At 32.2% G+C, this 16584-nt stretch overlaps 1 protein-coding gene across 2 annotated transcripts in view; it reads left to right on the top strand.

Moving 5' to 3' along the window:
• The window catches only part of LOC118187321 (uncharacterized), a 1290260-nt gene extending 1278491 nt beyond the window's left edge, over positions 1-11769 (top strand). For both annotated transcript variants that reach the window (XM_085824924.1, XM_085824923.1), the window contains exons 30-32: positions 2826-2879; positions 5826-5862; positions 10643-11769. In XM_085824924.1, coding sequence (XP_085681050.1) covers positions 2826-2879; positions 5826-5862; positions 10643-11691 — 1140 coding nt within the window. In that variant the 3' untranslated portion in view covers positions 11692-11769. The remainder of the gene's footprint in view (positions 1-2825; positions 2880-5825; positions 5863-10642) is intronic.
• Positions 11770-16584: the final 4815 nt, after the last annotated feature.

The raw sequence follows: 16584 nt of genomic DNA, 5'->3' as shown, positions 1-16584 counted from the left end.
CAAGAAGCTTAAAATGTAAAACGTTGCAATGCATTTTAAGAACAGTAATCTAAATAATTCATATGATATATATTTATTCATTCCAAAACATATATGTAGAAATCATTCATTTCCATTTTATTTCTGTAATATTAGCTATTGAAACAAGGCAGTGTAGCTAACAAGAGTTTATTAAATCTATTACAATACTTTGAGTGCATATTTGATTTTAATATGTTTTAGGACAATTTATTAAGCCTAAACATTCAGACCTAGCCTCTCCTGACGATTTTCGATAAATTTGAAAAGCTAATTTCCTCTTACAATAAAGTTCTCTTCGTGTTCATAAATAAAATATTAAAATAATTTTATTACATAAAGTTATGTTCTCTTGCAAATTTTCTCTTAGAAAGAAATCAAATTGGTTGTTAGTCCAAAGGGGCTTTGTCCCTGAGGGTTTTCGTTTTGCGATTTTGCGTTGAATCACTCTGAATGTCCGTTTCACTTTTCAAACTGTTGCCACCAAATATTATCGCCCTGTATTATATTTGAAGAAATTAAGTAATGAAGACTGTGCATAAATGTACATAAGTTTCTCGCACTGTGATAAAACAACGGTACCTAAAGCCATCACATTTTGAATGACGTAACCCTCCTACGAATATGGGCATCTGGAAGCCCAAATTTGAAATTTAGAATTTGTTTTATTATCGGTTTCATATTTCGGAATGTATCGGAAATTCTAAAGATATGCTCAATTTAAAATTATTTTGCAATATTGCTCTTGAACTGAATTTTATGGTTTAAGTGCGAAGAACATTATATTTAATAAATAAGGTAACACATAAAACGATCAGAAAATGGCCCTTTGGACGTAATTTAAAATTTGAAACCTTTCAGATTTTCTTCTTAGTCCAAAGGGGCTTTGTCCGCGAAGAACTATTGTTTTCGTTTTGCGATTTTGCGTTGGTTCACTATAGATGTCCGTTTCACTTTTCAAACTGTTGCCACCAAATGTTAGAGTCCTGCATTATATTTGAAGAAATAAAATAATGAAAAATCTGCATAAATGTATGTATATTTCGCGTGTTGTGATAAAACAACGGTACATAGAGCCATCGAATTTTGAATGACATAATGCTACTGCAAAAATGGGCGTGTGGAAGCACAAATTTGAAATTTGGAATTTGTTTTATTATCGATTCATATTTTGTAAAACTTCAACGAGTTTTTGATTAACAAACTCAAGGATTTTAAAGCAAGCAATGGCAACGCTGTACAGAAAAATCATTTTTATCTCCAGCGCGCGAGGCTCTGTATCGGAAATTCTATGTACTTAATTTAAAACTATTTTGCGATATTGCTCTTGAACTGAATTTTATGGTTTAAGTGCGAAGAACGTGATATTTAATAAATAAAGGTAACAGACAAAATGTTAAAAAAACGCCCCTTTGGATGTAGTTTAAAATTTGAAACCTTTCAAATTTTTATCTTTATTATTACTATTATTATTTTATTAAATCGCACTTTTCAGTCCCTACAAAGTTTACATTTGTTTGCTGTTCTTATCTTGTTAATCACCAACAATAAGTATTTGAAGTGTACTGATCATGTTTGTTAAGAATAGTGATTTCAAATTTCTCCTTGTCACTATACTGCAAATGAAAAAAAAACTGTAGGGAACTCTTTATAAAATGACCACTAGATTTCACACACCTTTTTCCTTCTGTGGATTTTGAGTATCTTACATAACATCACTACCGGTGATGGCAATTATAGGTTTTTGAGATGGATTCAATTCGATGCATGTAATATTATTAAACTGGGTTCATTAATAAAGCGTTTATTGCCTTTTTAAGTTCAACTCTAAATATAAGTATCGATAAATTAGGTGCAATAAGTTTTAAAACAGTGTTTCGAAAAATAAAGGAATTTAAAAGCAGATATTTGCATAGCAAATCCTTTTACTCCAGACAGGCTAAATTTCTAAAATTTAAAGAACCGGGATCCTATTAAAAAGCCATCAGGAACAGAGAAGAAAAATAAATAAAATAATAAACTACCAACAACTAAAACTAAACTAATTTTAAGAAGCTAAACAAAGAAGAGAATAAATTAAATGAAATGATTAATAAAAAATAAACTAATGTGATATAAAATAAATAATTAAATTAATATACCAAAAAATTAAATGAAGTAATAAGCAAGCCAAAGATGATAATGCCAAGGATGAAAAAAGAAAGATATTTTAAGCCGATAAAATTGTTTCATTATTTTGCATTCAAATCCTTATTAATTAAATGGACAAGTATTTCTCTTATTGCATCAACTGCATACCAGCATGCAAGAGGGAGGAAGTTCTTACCCTTGTCCTAAAGTTTTCTCTTGTATTGTATTTCTTGATAGAAAAAATTAAGCACATTTAGTAGGTAGTGTCAATATTATCTTCATTAACTTTTAAAAATTACTATATGTTACATTAATATCAGATTTTTCTGCTAATATTACAATTCAGTTACATAAAAAGTTTCGGCATTCATTTTATTTGGAAAGCTGGCTTTTTTATTTGCAAAAAAAAAAAACTGCGAAGTAAATTATCCAGACTTCAGCTGAATCTAAACCCCCCGTATCCAGATATAATGAATTCAAAAATGTTCGCCTGTAATGAATAAATGTTATTCTGCATTTTCACTCAAAATGTAAAAAATTTCGACAGCGTATCATATTTTGCTCTCGTTTTCTTAAGATCAAAGTAACAGCAAATCAAAAGAATGCAAGTAATTTGCAATGTGCGAAAAAAAAACATAATCTTATTTTACTTATTTTTTCAATTTATTCCCTCTTAGGCTCATTCATTGTGCTCATCAAGTCATCCTATAGAAGATGAAGACGAAAAACAGGTAATTTTTAATTTCGGTTTATAATTTTTAATCATATTAGATTCACATTAATTAATCCAAGTTTTTGAAAAGCACATCGCAGATAGCACCATAATCATAATGTACAGTGGTACCTCGATATATATTCGCTTTGAACTACGTCTAACATGGTACATCCAACATGGTCCGCTTTGGAATAAGTTCGACGTGATAAGAAATACTTCCAACGTTCTTGTTTTGAAGTAAAAATGTTTGTTTGGTATGCGACGTTTGTTTGAAATACGACTTCGATTAGTCGCGACTGCGCGCCCAACACGGGTTCATTTCTTTCGAGACTATGCTAATCATAAACAGTAAGCCTGCTGCTAGTAGTAATAACCCGCGCTGTAACTCTGAATTTTAAAGTAATTTTGTGTATTCTCGAGTAAATGTTTTGTAAATTCATTAACAATAAATTTTGAGAGAATGAGAAGAGTCAAGCAATGAAGAATATCCTTGGAATCACTATGGAGGTAAAAAAGAAAAAAAAAAAAAAAATTGAAAAGTATTAAGCCTGCATAATAGCATCATCATCAGATTGTAATCAGCATCATAATGTGAAGCTTCACTTTTCTTTCATAGAACGTTCAGTGTAAATCATATATTACTATTGATATTGTTGGCTCTGAATATAAAAGATTGGAAATGTTTGGGGAAATGTTATCTTGACACAAAGAAAAAAAAAGAAGAAAAAGTTGAAAGAAAGGACATCTTTCACCTTTCTTTGAGCTCTTTGTAGGAGTATATTTGATTTTATACACTACTATTTATTTTTTTAAAACTTTTTTTCGATATTAGAATCGACCTTTCCTTCTTTAAAATGTAATTGAGGCCTCTGTTTTTGCGGTTCTTCTCCTATTTCTTCGACTTCTAATTCTTCAGTCAAAACGTTCAACACTTTATGCTAAGTTTGCATGATCAAGGAGGAATTCTTTGAGCCACAGCCTTCGGCCGTCCACATAAAGCTTATTATATAGCACGTTTATTATATAGCAAATCCTCAAAAAGCGGTTCAAGCAATTGTTTGATAATTTCAGAATACCGTTTTCCAATTATTAAGCAACAAATTGAAAATTCGCTTTAAATCGTTTAAAAGTAGTTCAAAATTCTTGAAATTTTGATATGTTAAGAATGAAAGCAAGTTGTATCGAGTAGTATAATGCAAACGAGCGGCGCTACTAAATACGATACGATTTAAAACGAGACGTTTAGCAGGGAATCGCTGTTCAATGAATGGCAACACATTAAACAATTTCGAGATAACCAAAGTTCGAGGAGACATTTGTCAGCGGAATTTCATTATAGAGCCAAGCCACAGGGCGATTGGAGGCAAGCCAACGACAGTCTGATAATGCAAAATGGCTAAATGTGTACTCTTCCTTGGTAACCCAGTTGTGGAAAAAATTTCTAAAGACCTGCCAAAGATGGGCCAAGAGTTACGACTTCTGCAAAATACTGTATTTGCGACTTAGTGCACGTCGTAACAGAACTGCAAGTCCAGCTCAGCTTAAATTCGCTCTTATTTCTGTTACAGAAAAAACAGTATCAACCACGATAATACGCAGCAGGCTGTATGCTAGGAGACCGGCATTATGTGTCCCGCTTGCCTCTGGCCACCGAAGTAAACGTTTGAATTGGGAAAATGGGCAAGTAACCTACACTGAAAATCAGTACAGGTCTGTTCTGTTCACTGATGAGTTCCATTTTCCTGTACAGAATGATTCTCGGAGTGTTTACGTATGGAGTGAAGCAAACATTCGATAACTTCCGTCTAACATACGATCTTTAGGTGGGCGCACAACCCTGTATGTGTTGCTACATGGAAATCTGAATGCTCAGAGGTACAGAAACATAGGTACATACTGTATTCTAATGTTCACTAGTATGCTGCGAAACTGGCGGTACCTTCATTTAACAAGCAGCTAATACTCCTCGTGCTCCAATTCCTTGAAGAAAAAGGTATAACCCAAATGGAGAGACCAGCACTTTTTCCCGACCTTTATCTCATTCAGCATAGGTGCAACGCTCTCGGAAGACATGTTGCTGGCTTCCAACCCCTAAATCCTAGATTGGGTTAGATCTGATTTACTTGATCAGTGGGTATTGCTACTCATGCAACTCTTTTACCACATCTTAAACAACATGAGATATTGCTATCACACCCATATTGTTGTTCAATGTGATCATACACATTATTGAAAATTTGTTTAATTAATTTGTCCGAATTTAGAAAATTTTATTTAAATATTCTGTATACATTTTTTTTTTTTTTTTTTTTTTTTTTTTTTTGTGTGTGTGTGTGTGTGTGTTTAAGATGCAAGAGGTATAAATATTTTCACCAATTTTGGTCCACTTCTTTTCCATACCTTTTGAATTATAATCAGTTTTTCGTGTGTTGCTTAACTTTTGAAAACCACTATAGATTACGAACTCTAATTCCGTGCTTTGTCTGCATGTCTGAAGCAATTTCTTTCACTGACTGTCCGAAACCTTAAACATCATTCATAGTTGTTAGAAACTAGTTTCTTCAAAATATCTTCCTAAAGCACTTTTCCTCTTAAGCATGTTCTATTACTTTAAAACCATCCAAAATGGTGAAATGATTTTAGCTCTTAAAATCATGGGATCATGGCAAATAATTTGAAGGAAACAACAACGCATAAAATGTTCATTCATTTAGTTCTAATTAGTTTCTAATTCATTTAGTTCTAATTAGTTTCTAATTCATTTAGTTCTAATTAGACTCAATAAATTTCGGTTATAATTAGACTCCGTTTACTGATTGGAGCAAATCATTGTTTAGCGGGATGCAACAAAATGAGATAACATATACGTTTTTATTTATGTTCGTAATTTATAACTCATCATGATTTATTTTTGTTAATAAGTAGTAGAAGACCGATACTTTCTTTTCAACTTCTTTTTCAGGAACCAAGAATGAAAGCTAGAAGCGGTTCATTTCAAAGTAAGTTTCCTTTTCATGTTAACAGTTGTTAAAGATTTTTTAAACATATGCCGAGGATTAATTTACGTTTGCATATATACATATATGTAAGATAAAAAATACGAAAGTAAACTAATTTTAATTGGTTATAAACTCTTTTAGTTTTATTTAATTTGGAGGCATCATCTCGTTGTCTTAAAAATAGCGCTGTAAATCTAAACTGCGTCATTCAAATTAATCATGGGATCTTGCGTAACGTTTAATGCAAATGTCTCTTGCCCAATTAAAATAATTGTAAACCAAAACTAACTCGAACTGAAATGTTTCGACTCCCTCCCCTCTTCCTCTGCATTACTACTGCGGCACTCTTCCCTTTTTCGCTTGTACTTTCCTCGTGGCCAGACGCTTTGCTGCAATCATCTATGTGCTGCCATGATCGCTTATATCACAATAGTATCAAAATTGTTCTGTAAATAAGCACGATTAGAGTGTCAAGTGAATTGTGGCCACAAATCTGAATTTAAACAAACATGGAGTTTAATCATGCTCAACTGTTTCTTTCTGAAAATGAATGGAGGTTCTAAGCATCAAGTATCTACCCCGTCAGCATTTCTACGCATCTACGTCTTAGTGTTCCTACATCAATGCTTGAAAAATCTAATGATAGCACAACATATTAAAAATGTAATGATCGCACAACATATTTGAATCATTGATGTAGCAAAATGGCCATTCAAACTGATTATATGACGAAATTGTTCACCCATATCCATTCGGAACAAACCGTTTATATAGTGCTGCCGTCTGCTGATCATTAGAAGAAGGTTAAATGAAAGAACTTAAAAGTCCCGTTGGAATTCATGGAAGACTTTTAATTTTATTTGACTTTATATTAATTGGGACTTACAAGTCCCGTCGGAGCATAAAGGGTTAAGCAACAACATTACTTTTTATACTTTATTCGGCTTTCTTTGTGATCTTTTTTTTATGTAGTATTTCGAAAATTCTTTAAGCATTTATATTTGAAAAAGATGATATAATAAATAGTGAGTGCTTGATCTTACTGATAATATATTAGTCCCTGTCAGTTCTCAGAAGCATTTCGCAAATTCATTTAGAGATTAAAATTGAGATGTCAATGCAGAAATATTCTAAAGCTCAAACATAATGATTATTTTCGGTTAGAAAGAAAGATTTCGAATGCAAAATATTCTATTCAACAATAAATAATTATGATTTTTCATTTCTGTGATGTGGATTTCTGCAAATAATTCATTAAATTACTTCGCCAAAAAAATAAAAATAAATTTTAATTTTTAATAACACAATAAAGTATGTCAAATCTTCTTTTCTATTTTTCTAAATTTCATAATGTATGCAAATTAGGTAAGTTATAGATATATATTAAAATATTTAATACGTATATTAATTAGCAGGTAAAGATGCATTAAAGAACTAAGAAATCTTCAGAAGTTCAGAGTTGTAATCTATACAAAATTCAGAATTGTGCTTTAAAATGTGATTAAATTGTAACTCACTTTACGCATGCTGTATTTCTTTTTGCTAACTAAAATTTCATTACCAAGCCACATACAGTAAATAATTATAATTAATGTCCTATGCCACATACAGTAAATAATTATGATTAATGCTATGATAATAATGTCCTATTAATATTTTTGTGATATTATTAATTTTTTAATGGAAATGAAAATTGTGCGTTATAGCATTTCTTATTTTGTATGCAAATGCATCTGATTAGCAATGTTCTTCAATGAATTTCAAAAAAATTCATGCAAAGAATTTCCAGTGTCGTGTATTCATTAGAGCAAAATCTCAGTTCTCGGAAGTAACTGAAACTGCATCGGATAATGGAAAATTCAACTAATGGAGACTATATCTGACATCGAGCCAATTTTTCTTGTGACAAGTTTTTTTTAAAACTCTTAATTAGAAAATCTGAGAATTATTATCACTAATATTATAACAAACTTTTTAATTAATACAGCGGTACCTTACGTAGTTTTGTAATCTGCTCGGCGAATATTACGGACTACTTAAAATCGGACTAATCGAGCAACTATATACATACAACAAATGCTGATTGGTTTTAAAAATAATTCCATCAGAAGATGTAAAAACAGGTTTTATAACAAAAGCCAGATTTTACAGGAGGAATAAAAACTATCTCATTCTTCACAAGAATGTCAGACGTTTAAAAAAACGCTGATATGGATCTCAGTTACTCAGATATCACAATCTTTTGTTGTTGACTTCTACCGTTCTTGTGAGAAATGGGATCTCTTATAAAATTTTACTTTTGTCACAAAACCTCTTTTTAAATTTCCAAATTCAATTTCTGCCTGTTTTTGGATGAATAATGGGCGATTAATAAATCCAAATTTCGTTATTGGAACAATTTTTACAATGCATGTTTTTTGTGATTCATTTTTTATTCTCCAGAAATTTCCATATCGATACTAGAAAAGGTTTGTTTTTTTCTTGTCCTTTTCTTTTCATACATTTCTTTGCAATAACGAATTGCTTTGTTTATTGTTTGACAAATGTTAAGGCTACGTTCAGTATTGGGATAAATTTTCACAAAATGCTCTGACAAGGCTTCAACTATTTCAATATTTTTTATACTTATTCAGCTGTTAATTCTTTATCAAACACTTCCTCACTGTCACTACTGACTAAGCCTCCCATTCCTCAGTAGCCCGTTGTTCATGTGCTAATAAATTTTTCATTACCTAGTCCACTAGTGTTCATTTTGATGTATTCAGTTGCGTGATCTTCGTACCCCCTTCAACGACAGCTGTCAGAGCTCAAGAACTATAGCTTCAGCATTGCATATAGAATGAGATGTTTCATAAAAAATATATGGATTGTATCGCGTAACTTTAAAATTGCATCAAAATAAACCGCAAAGAGAACTGACTGCATAAAAGAGGAAACAAATTATCATTTATGCCTTTAAAATAATTTCGTGCACTAGTTTTATAGAAACTATTTTTTTTTTATATTGGTCAATTAAAATTTGGTTTTCTTCGAAACTTTTAACCCGGACTGTAATGAATCTGAACTGAAAGAAGCTCGACTATGCGAAGTATTGTTATAGATATACTTTATTTCCTTCGCTTAAACAAATAATTCATATAAGATAGTTTAATTTTATCATAAAAATATTCATTAAAAAAATTGAATAAACGACTCCAATCCAAGTGTACGCGAATTATAATTTTTCTTTTAATTTCTTACTTGGATTTTTATTTTTTATACTTTTCATTTATTATTAGTCCAAAGGGATTTGAATCCGGAAGGACTATTAGTTTCGTTTTGGCATTTTGCGTCGGACGGATAAATGTCGGTTCACTTTTCAAACTGTTGCCATAAAATGTTAGAGTCCTGCATTATATTTGAAGAAATTAAATAATGAAAATCTGCGTAAATGTATGTATATTTCTCACATTGTCATAAAATAACGGAACATAGAGTCATCGAATTTTGAATAACGTAATCCTCCAACAAATATGAGCATGTGGAAGACCAAATTTGAAATTTGAAATTTGTTTTATGATCGATTTCCTATTTTTTAAAACTTTGACGAATTTTTGATTAACAAACTCAAGGATTTCAAAGAGAGCAATGGCAACGTTGTGCAGAAAAAACATTTTTATCTCCAGCGCGTGAGTCTCTATATCGGAAATTCTAAAGATATGCTCGTTTTAAAACTATTTTGCGATATTGCTGTTGCACTGGATCTTATGGTTTAAGTGCGAGGAACATGATATTTAATAAAGAAAGGTAACACACAAAATGTTAAAAAACGCCCCTTTGAACGTAATTTAAAATCTGAAACATTTCAGATTTTTTTTTTTTAATTTTTTATATTATTATTATTTGAAAAAAGTCTTTTATTAATTTTATGATAGTACCTTTATCAAACACCGCATTATCTCGCCAGTTTCTGATCAACATCAGAGAAATATCAGGATCTTGCTCTAAATATTGAGAAGCTGTGCTCAAGATTTCCCGCCATTAACATGACTAATTTCCACATTATAGGATTTCCTTGTAATCCTCATCTTCAGCCCGCTGTTATCAGTGTAGTTTTTATTATTCTTCAGAGCTCTGTTGTGAATGATTTCTTTATCACTCAAACCACGAAAGTTTGCTTTTCTGTTTTATACATTTGTGCATTGCAAAACGTAATCTCGAATGATGTTTTCGCCTTTTTAATGGACATTGTGGATTTTCAAACGGATTTAATTTCTTTCAGTGCTGTTTCACTCGTGGAACATATTCTGAATGGAACAATGTTTTAAAAGTTTTTTCTCATCCGCATACACTGGCAGTAATATTCTGAAATCTCCTGGGGTTAACAAATTTCCCTATTAAAAGCTATCGTAGTTTTTCGCTATTAACTTCACTGCGAAATAAAAGTGAGACTCGATCTTTACTTTTTTTTTTCTTTTTAAAACCGTTTCTGTATCCTTATACATGGCATAGTAAGAATGCTATCAGGAAAACCATCTCTGATGAGTAAGGTCAGAAGATCAATCACTAATAAGAAAATTTGCGGTGTTAATAACTTTAGTTATACCCTATCTAATATTACTACTATTTTCAAATGACTTGTTTAAATTCATTACACGAGACATCGGTTTATATAAACTTGATTAATAAAGGTTCTACTATACATTGTGATTGAAAATAAATTTTATTTCTAATACGTAATATATTTCAGATATAGTGAAAGAAATTTTGCCAAACATACATTGTTTTATATCTCTTTTAGGTTTTTTGAAACCTGAGATCGTAAGTGACACATTCTGCAGCAGCAAAATGCCAGAAACAATTGAAGTGGATGTGCGGATGGAAAAACTTCGTAAATTACGTTTCCAGATGTGCCCAGAAGAAATAGAATGGAAAGAAGTGGATCATCTTCTTGTGGAAAAGTCAGCTGCTGCGGCTTCTATTGTCCGTGACTTCACCGTCCACCATCAAAGATCTCCTCTTGTGGTTGCTAGGCCTAAAGAAGTTGTCGGTCTAGGAGAATCGGGTGAAACCGTTCTAGATCCAGACGATCCACAATGGACGATGAAGCAAACTAGTGATGATCCTCTGTCGCCCCCTTTTGAGCTGCAGCAGTTAGATGACAGTCCCAGAAGTAGTCAACTGCATATCAAAGACGTCCAGGAGATGGAACCTGATGGTCAAGAATGCCAAGCCCAATTTTATGAATTAGGCGTCATGCAGGAAACACCGCCAGATATCCTGGAACCCACCAAGCAGGCTTATTTTGCAATCAATACATCGAGCCAGCAGGTGCTGGTTAATCCTTGCCTGACCACTTTTGGTAGCGGAGGTGAGATCGGAGAGCAATGCGTCATCACTACTAGGAAACCTTCTACTACTGACCAATGTGCCTTAGTGAATGACGGCCTGAGGACAAGCTCATATTCTACTTTCCGGCCACCTACCAATCCTTCCTCATGTACATTTCAAACTCCGTTTGTGGAAGTGCGTAGCAGCAAAGATGACGAAAGCAAAGAGGCTGTCACTTTTTTTCAAACCTCAGAACAGACTGACAGTCAGAAGCCTTCTTCTCAGTCTAAAACCTCATCTCCTTTGTTAAAATCTACCACTGAAAAATTGATACCACTCAAGGATCCAGACATAGGTGATGAACCTATGACTGTAGTAGATCCTTCTTCGAAAAAGAAGGATGTTCTTGGTCTTCAAGTAGCTACTCCTATTGTTCCATCACTTGAGAAAGATTCTTCAACCAACGCATCAGACACAAACTCACAATCAAAAAAAGGCTGGAGTATTACCACTGTATGAAAAGCATGACTTTTAAAAAACTATCACAATGCTTATGTTTTTGCCTGTTCATTGTAATAAAGAAGCGCTTTCCACTGAGTTTGAATTGAAAATTCCATTGCTTTTATTTGTTATTTCTCATAGTGAAGTTCATTGTGCTAATGAAATTTCGTTTCATACTTTTTCAATCTATCTTTCCCATTCTGTTACCTAACGTGATCCAAAAAAATTAAAAATTGTTTATTAGCAGGAATTCCATTTCCAGGGAAGAAAGTACTGGCTGCACTTGATATTTTACGCTTTTCTTATGTGTAAATATAAACATTAGCAAATTCTCATTAGAATGTCCTCCACGAAAACATATTTCTAAAGAAAATAAACCCTTGCCAACTTTCTTAGTACTTATCTGCCTTCAAATTAATTATGACGAATTACTTGTTCTAAACAAGTTCTGTTGAAACGTTTGTTAGGTAAGTATTCTACACTTACCTGACACATCAATAGTTTTATTAATCAGAAACACTTATCAACACTTATCAATTTTTATAAGTGTTGTCCCTGCTAAATTGCTGCTTAAATCTTATTACTCAATATTGATAACAGAAAATTTAACTATCTACTTATCATTGCAATTTGATTTTATCAAGTTTGCATTAAAGAAAAGTTGATCTTCACTTGCATGTGTAGGCTTGGATGGCTTTGGTAAATGTTGACGACATTTGGATGCTACCGGCGACAAGCTTAATATCGAAGAAATTACCATATCCTATTAATCGTCACTGTTATAACTGTCACAAAATAATTCTCTTGTAAAAACTTCGAAACTTATAGCTCAAGATTAATTTAAATATTAATGTAATATTCTATCCTTAGCAGAACAACTAAATTAATATCTGTTCTAAAGAAAAATAGAGATTGCAAGCACGGAGATATTTTTAGATAAAGATAGATAATATTATGAGGTAATTATAACACGGAGATATTTTTTAAATAGTTCATCTTCGCTTCGTAAAAAAATATTCATTTATAAGCAACGATAGTTTAAATGAGCTAAAAAATCTGATATTTACGTATTATGGCAACCACCATCGTAGGAATCTGCAAAGCTTCAGAATCCCCCAAACTCTGGTAACCACGCGCTTAACAATTACTCAGTTATATGACAAATATTCAGTTTCCAACTCCGTTACTCTCGTATATACATATGTTCTTTTTTTTTTTTTTTTTTTCTTTTTGTATTTCAAGTTTAGAGGCTTAGAGGCTTTGATATAAAAATTACGATTATTTTGTATCTTAAAATCGATTTTAAAATTTGTGCTTGTATGTTTTTTCTATAATAGAAGAAAGCCAGGCGAAATGCGAAATTTCTGAAGGAATACATTATTTTGCTGCAAAATCGCTGGAGAAATAATGCTTCCAATTCTTTCTCAAATCGATCTGTACGAAATTTCCAAGTCCAAGGGAAGTCCTTACGTGATTTCCCTAAACTGACGGAGCAAACAAACAGCGAAGTGTTCCTGAAACTATCAAGTTGTGCATGTAAATGAATAATTATTTGATGCTCTTAATTCTCCGTTTCCTGGACTGACAACAAGTTCTGTTATTTTTTTTCCAATGGCGGCCCTAACGATTTATAGGCGCTGGCCATTACTAGCACCTAACAGGTGGCCACCATTGCCTCCTACGAAGGGACAGACAAATTATATCCATGCCTTCTTCGGGATTCGAACCCGGGCCCTTCATTACAGCAGTCACAGTCACTAACCACTTTCCTGTGTAGGCGGTACAATTTCTGTTATAAAAACATAAAAATTTCAAATTCAGATTTTATTTAATTTCGATTAGTAGAGTCGGGACAGATGGCGCTTGAATTCAACCACGGCATTAGTCATTAATGTTAACTGTGGCAGACAGCAATGCCAAACACAGAAACTGGATTTTTCTTCTGTTTTATGAGTCATTCAATAAATACTCTTTTGTTTTGTTTTGTTTATGCTTATTATGAGTTCACGTAGCAGATTGCCAACTACAAATGTAGGCTGGCAGCTGCATTTATCCTTTTTCCTTTTAAGATGTAGCATAAAAATCGCATTGCTAACATTGCTAATATTCTACCATTACTAAATAATTCTAACATTATTAACATTGCATTACTAAAATTCTGTTTTAACGTATATATGAGCAACTTTATCAAAAAGGAGCCAGGTACTGCTTCATGTTCTGATTACGTAGTTACTGAACGTGGGTAAATCTATTAACTGAAAATTGACACATGAATAACTGCAGAATGCAAGCAGAAACCCTCAAAAACTGATAAAAAATATAGAAACTAACGATGTCTGACTAATAAAATTAAAATATACGAATTAGATATATACTCCCGTCGTTCACGGGATTGATATCTTGATATATTGGGTTATAATTAATAAAACAATACCGCTAGAATTAAAATATACGTAAGATAGTTATCGAGGCATAACTTTTTCAAAAAATCCGTTATTAACTGGTTAAAGTATATTTCAGTGAAGATACATTTAATGTGGAAAGTTAAATGCTATAATTACAGTTAATGAATTGAAACATAGCGAATTCTTTTTTAACTATTATCTTTCAGTGAAGGAAATGTGCTCCTTATTTCATCGTTTTCTTAGTGGTATAGTTTTTTTAAGAGCACAGTTTTTTCACCGAAACGTTTACAAAATTAATTTTGATGAGTTTAGTTAAAAGTAATTTTAAAATGTTTGAAATTCGAAACATTTCAAATTCACACTAATTCAGCAATCAAAAAAGCGTATTTGATTGCTGAATTAGTGAAGTAATTATTCCAGTAATTAATAATTATAATAAAAAATTAGAATTATTTTCTTTTAATAAAACCGAAACTGAAGTGTTTTAGTTGGTAATCAAAGCAGCTGGAGGGAAGAGCACAAAAGCATCCACTAGGAAAGATGCCAAAAAGAGTTGGCTAAACTTATGTGTGGAAGTTATTATTCGTTTTATTGCTTTAGCTGATGATGGTACGTACGAACAAGAAACAAAGTAATGTAAATATAAAACATATGGGTATGGTTTATTTTCATGATATTCTCTGTACATTGAGCTTTTGTTACAGAAAAGTGTAGGTACAAGATTTCTGAAATTTAGAGTGGGATTACTTAAGTAATAAAAAAGAACACTATAAAATTGTTAGAGAAAAAAATAAATTTATGACCTGAAAAAAGATGCAACTTCACGCAATAGCATGAAATTGATATCTACGCTAAATAACGTGCTTTGTCAGCGAAGCATTTCGCTAATTATCGCAGCATAAGTATAAAAATGTCGTATTGTGTCTTCAGATGTTAAGATATCTTTATATGGCAACACTTTTCTTTTTGATTTGGCTTGTGTCAGAACGTCGAAATTGTGAAAAAATAACAAAAAGTGAAAACTAACTTTTATTTTAGATAAAAAGGTCCCTTTTTGTGATAAATATTAAAGTGTTAATTCCATTTAAACTCAGTCAGTTCTTTAATCCCAAATTTTGAAGCCACCACCATCCATCGTGTAAAAAGAAGCTTTGTTAAACAGACACGACTCATCTGTGCTGCTTTTGATCATTCTCTGCACGCTTCATCCTAATTTAGTTTGTGGCAATAATGTGAATGCAACACGTTCTTCGGATGCGTTAAAATGCATCAACTTAGTTTGAGATGCTATGCTCTTTATTTAATTAACACAACGAGACGATTTTCTATGAGATTTGCAGTTTCCATGACATGAATATTTCCTTCTCATTAAAAGAAGAGTAGAATAACTTTTGTGTAGAGTTATTTTGGAATCAGACATTCAAATATTTGTCATTGCTGTAAATTATGGTTTTATATTATCAATCATATCAATATAAAATATTAAAATATCAGTAATTTTTCTAACATTTAGGAAGATTAAAAGTGTTTAGTATTACATCTAAATGTTAGATGCTGTTATGCTCACCTCTTTGTGGAATGGGCTGGAAATCAAACTCTACATTTGTTTTACTTTTGCTCCAACGTACAAACTGGAAACACAACACACTTATTACATCTTTACAACACAATTATAAATAAAAATAATCGCTTGTTGCCACATCTCTGAAACAAAATCACAGAAAACTTCATTCATTTAAAAGTAAAAATTAATTATTTTTAGCTTTTTACGAATAGCAGGAGCGCGCTGTTTCGGCGAGTAATAAATGGCGTAACAGATGCTGTAGCATAATTCAATATAAAATGCAATTAAAAAATCTGATGTGTACACCGCATGACTTCCTTGTACGGAATATTAAATTATATGCACTTTTTGCTGCATTTCATTTAAACTTATTTCCTCGAATTTCATTAGAGATATATTTCTCATTCAATTAATTCTGTTCTCAATTCGCGACAAGGCAAGAATACATAAAACCTCAAAATATCTTCACTAAAAATTTAAAAATATAGAAAAAAAAATAAAACATCAAATACAGTTTAAAAATTTAAAAAAAAAATTGTTTACAATTAAAATTAGAATTCCTTCACAAAAACAAGCAATTCGGCTAGCAGGCAAACAGGCAGATTTTTACGTGCACGAAAAAAGACTTCTTTTTTTTCACCGACAGCGAGGCAGCCGATCCACTGGTACAGTTAGCTTATTGGCCAGGTAGCACCTCTGACGGAATAAACTTGGTTCACATAACACACTAAAGGGCCGTTCACACTGAAACGTATCGGAGCTAACGAACATATCCGACGCAACTGATACAGCCGATGAGGTTTAGGTACATATTGTGCTCAAGACGAGTGCTGGGGGAGGTGCAAACAAATGCTGGGCAAGTCAATGGTACAGTGATTGAAGAAAGGTGCATTGCGAGGAAGGAGAACAATTTCAGTTTCACATTTGCTTATATATAGTAGA

This window comes from Stegodyphus dumicola, chromosome 10, assembly GCF_044657685.1.
Source record: "Stegodyphus dumicola isolate Sdum_Otavi_A_Nest chromosome 10, ASM4465768v1".
In the NCBI taxonomy this organism is placed as follows: domain Eukaryota; kingdom Metazoa; phylum Arthropoda; class Arachnida; order Araneae; family Eresidae; genus Stegodyphus; species Stegodyphus dumicola.
Note: the sequence above shows the minus strand (reverse complement) of the source record. Positions and strands in the feature narration are given on the sequence as shown.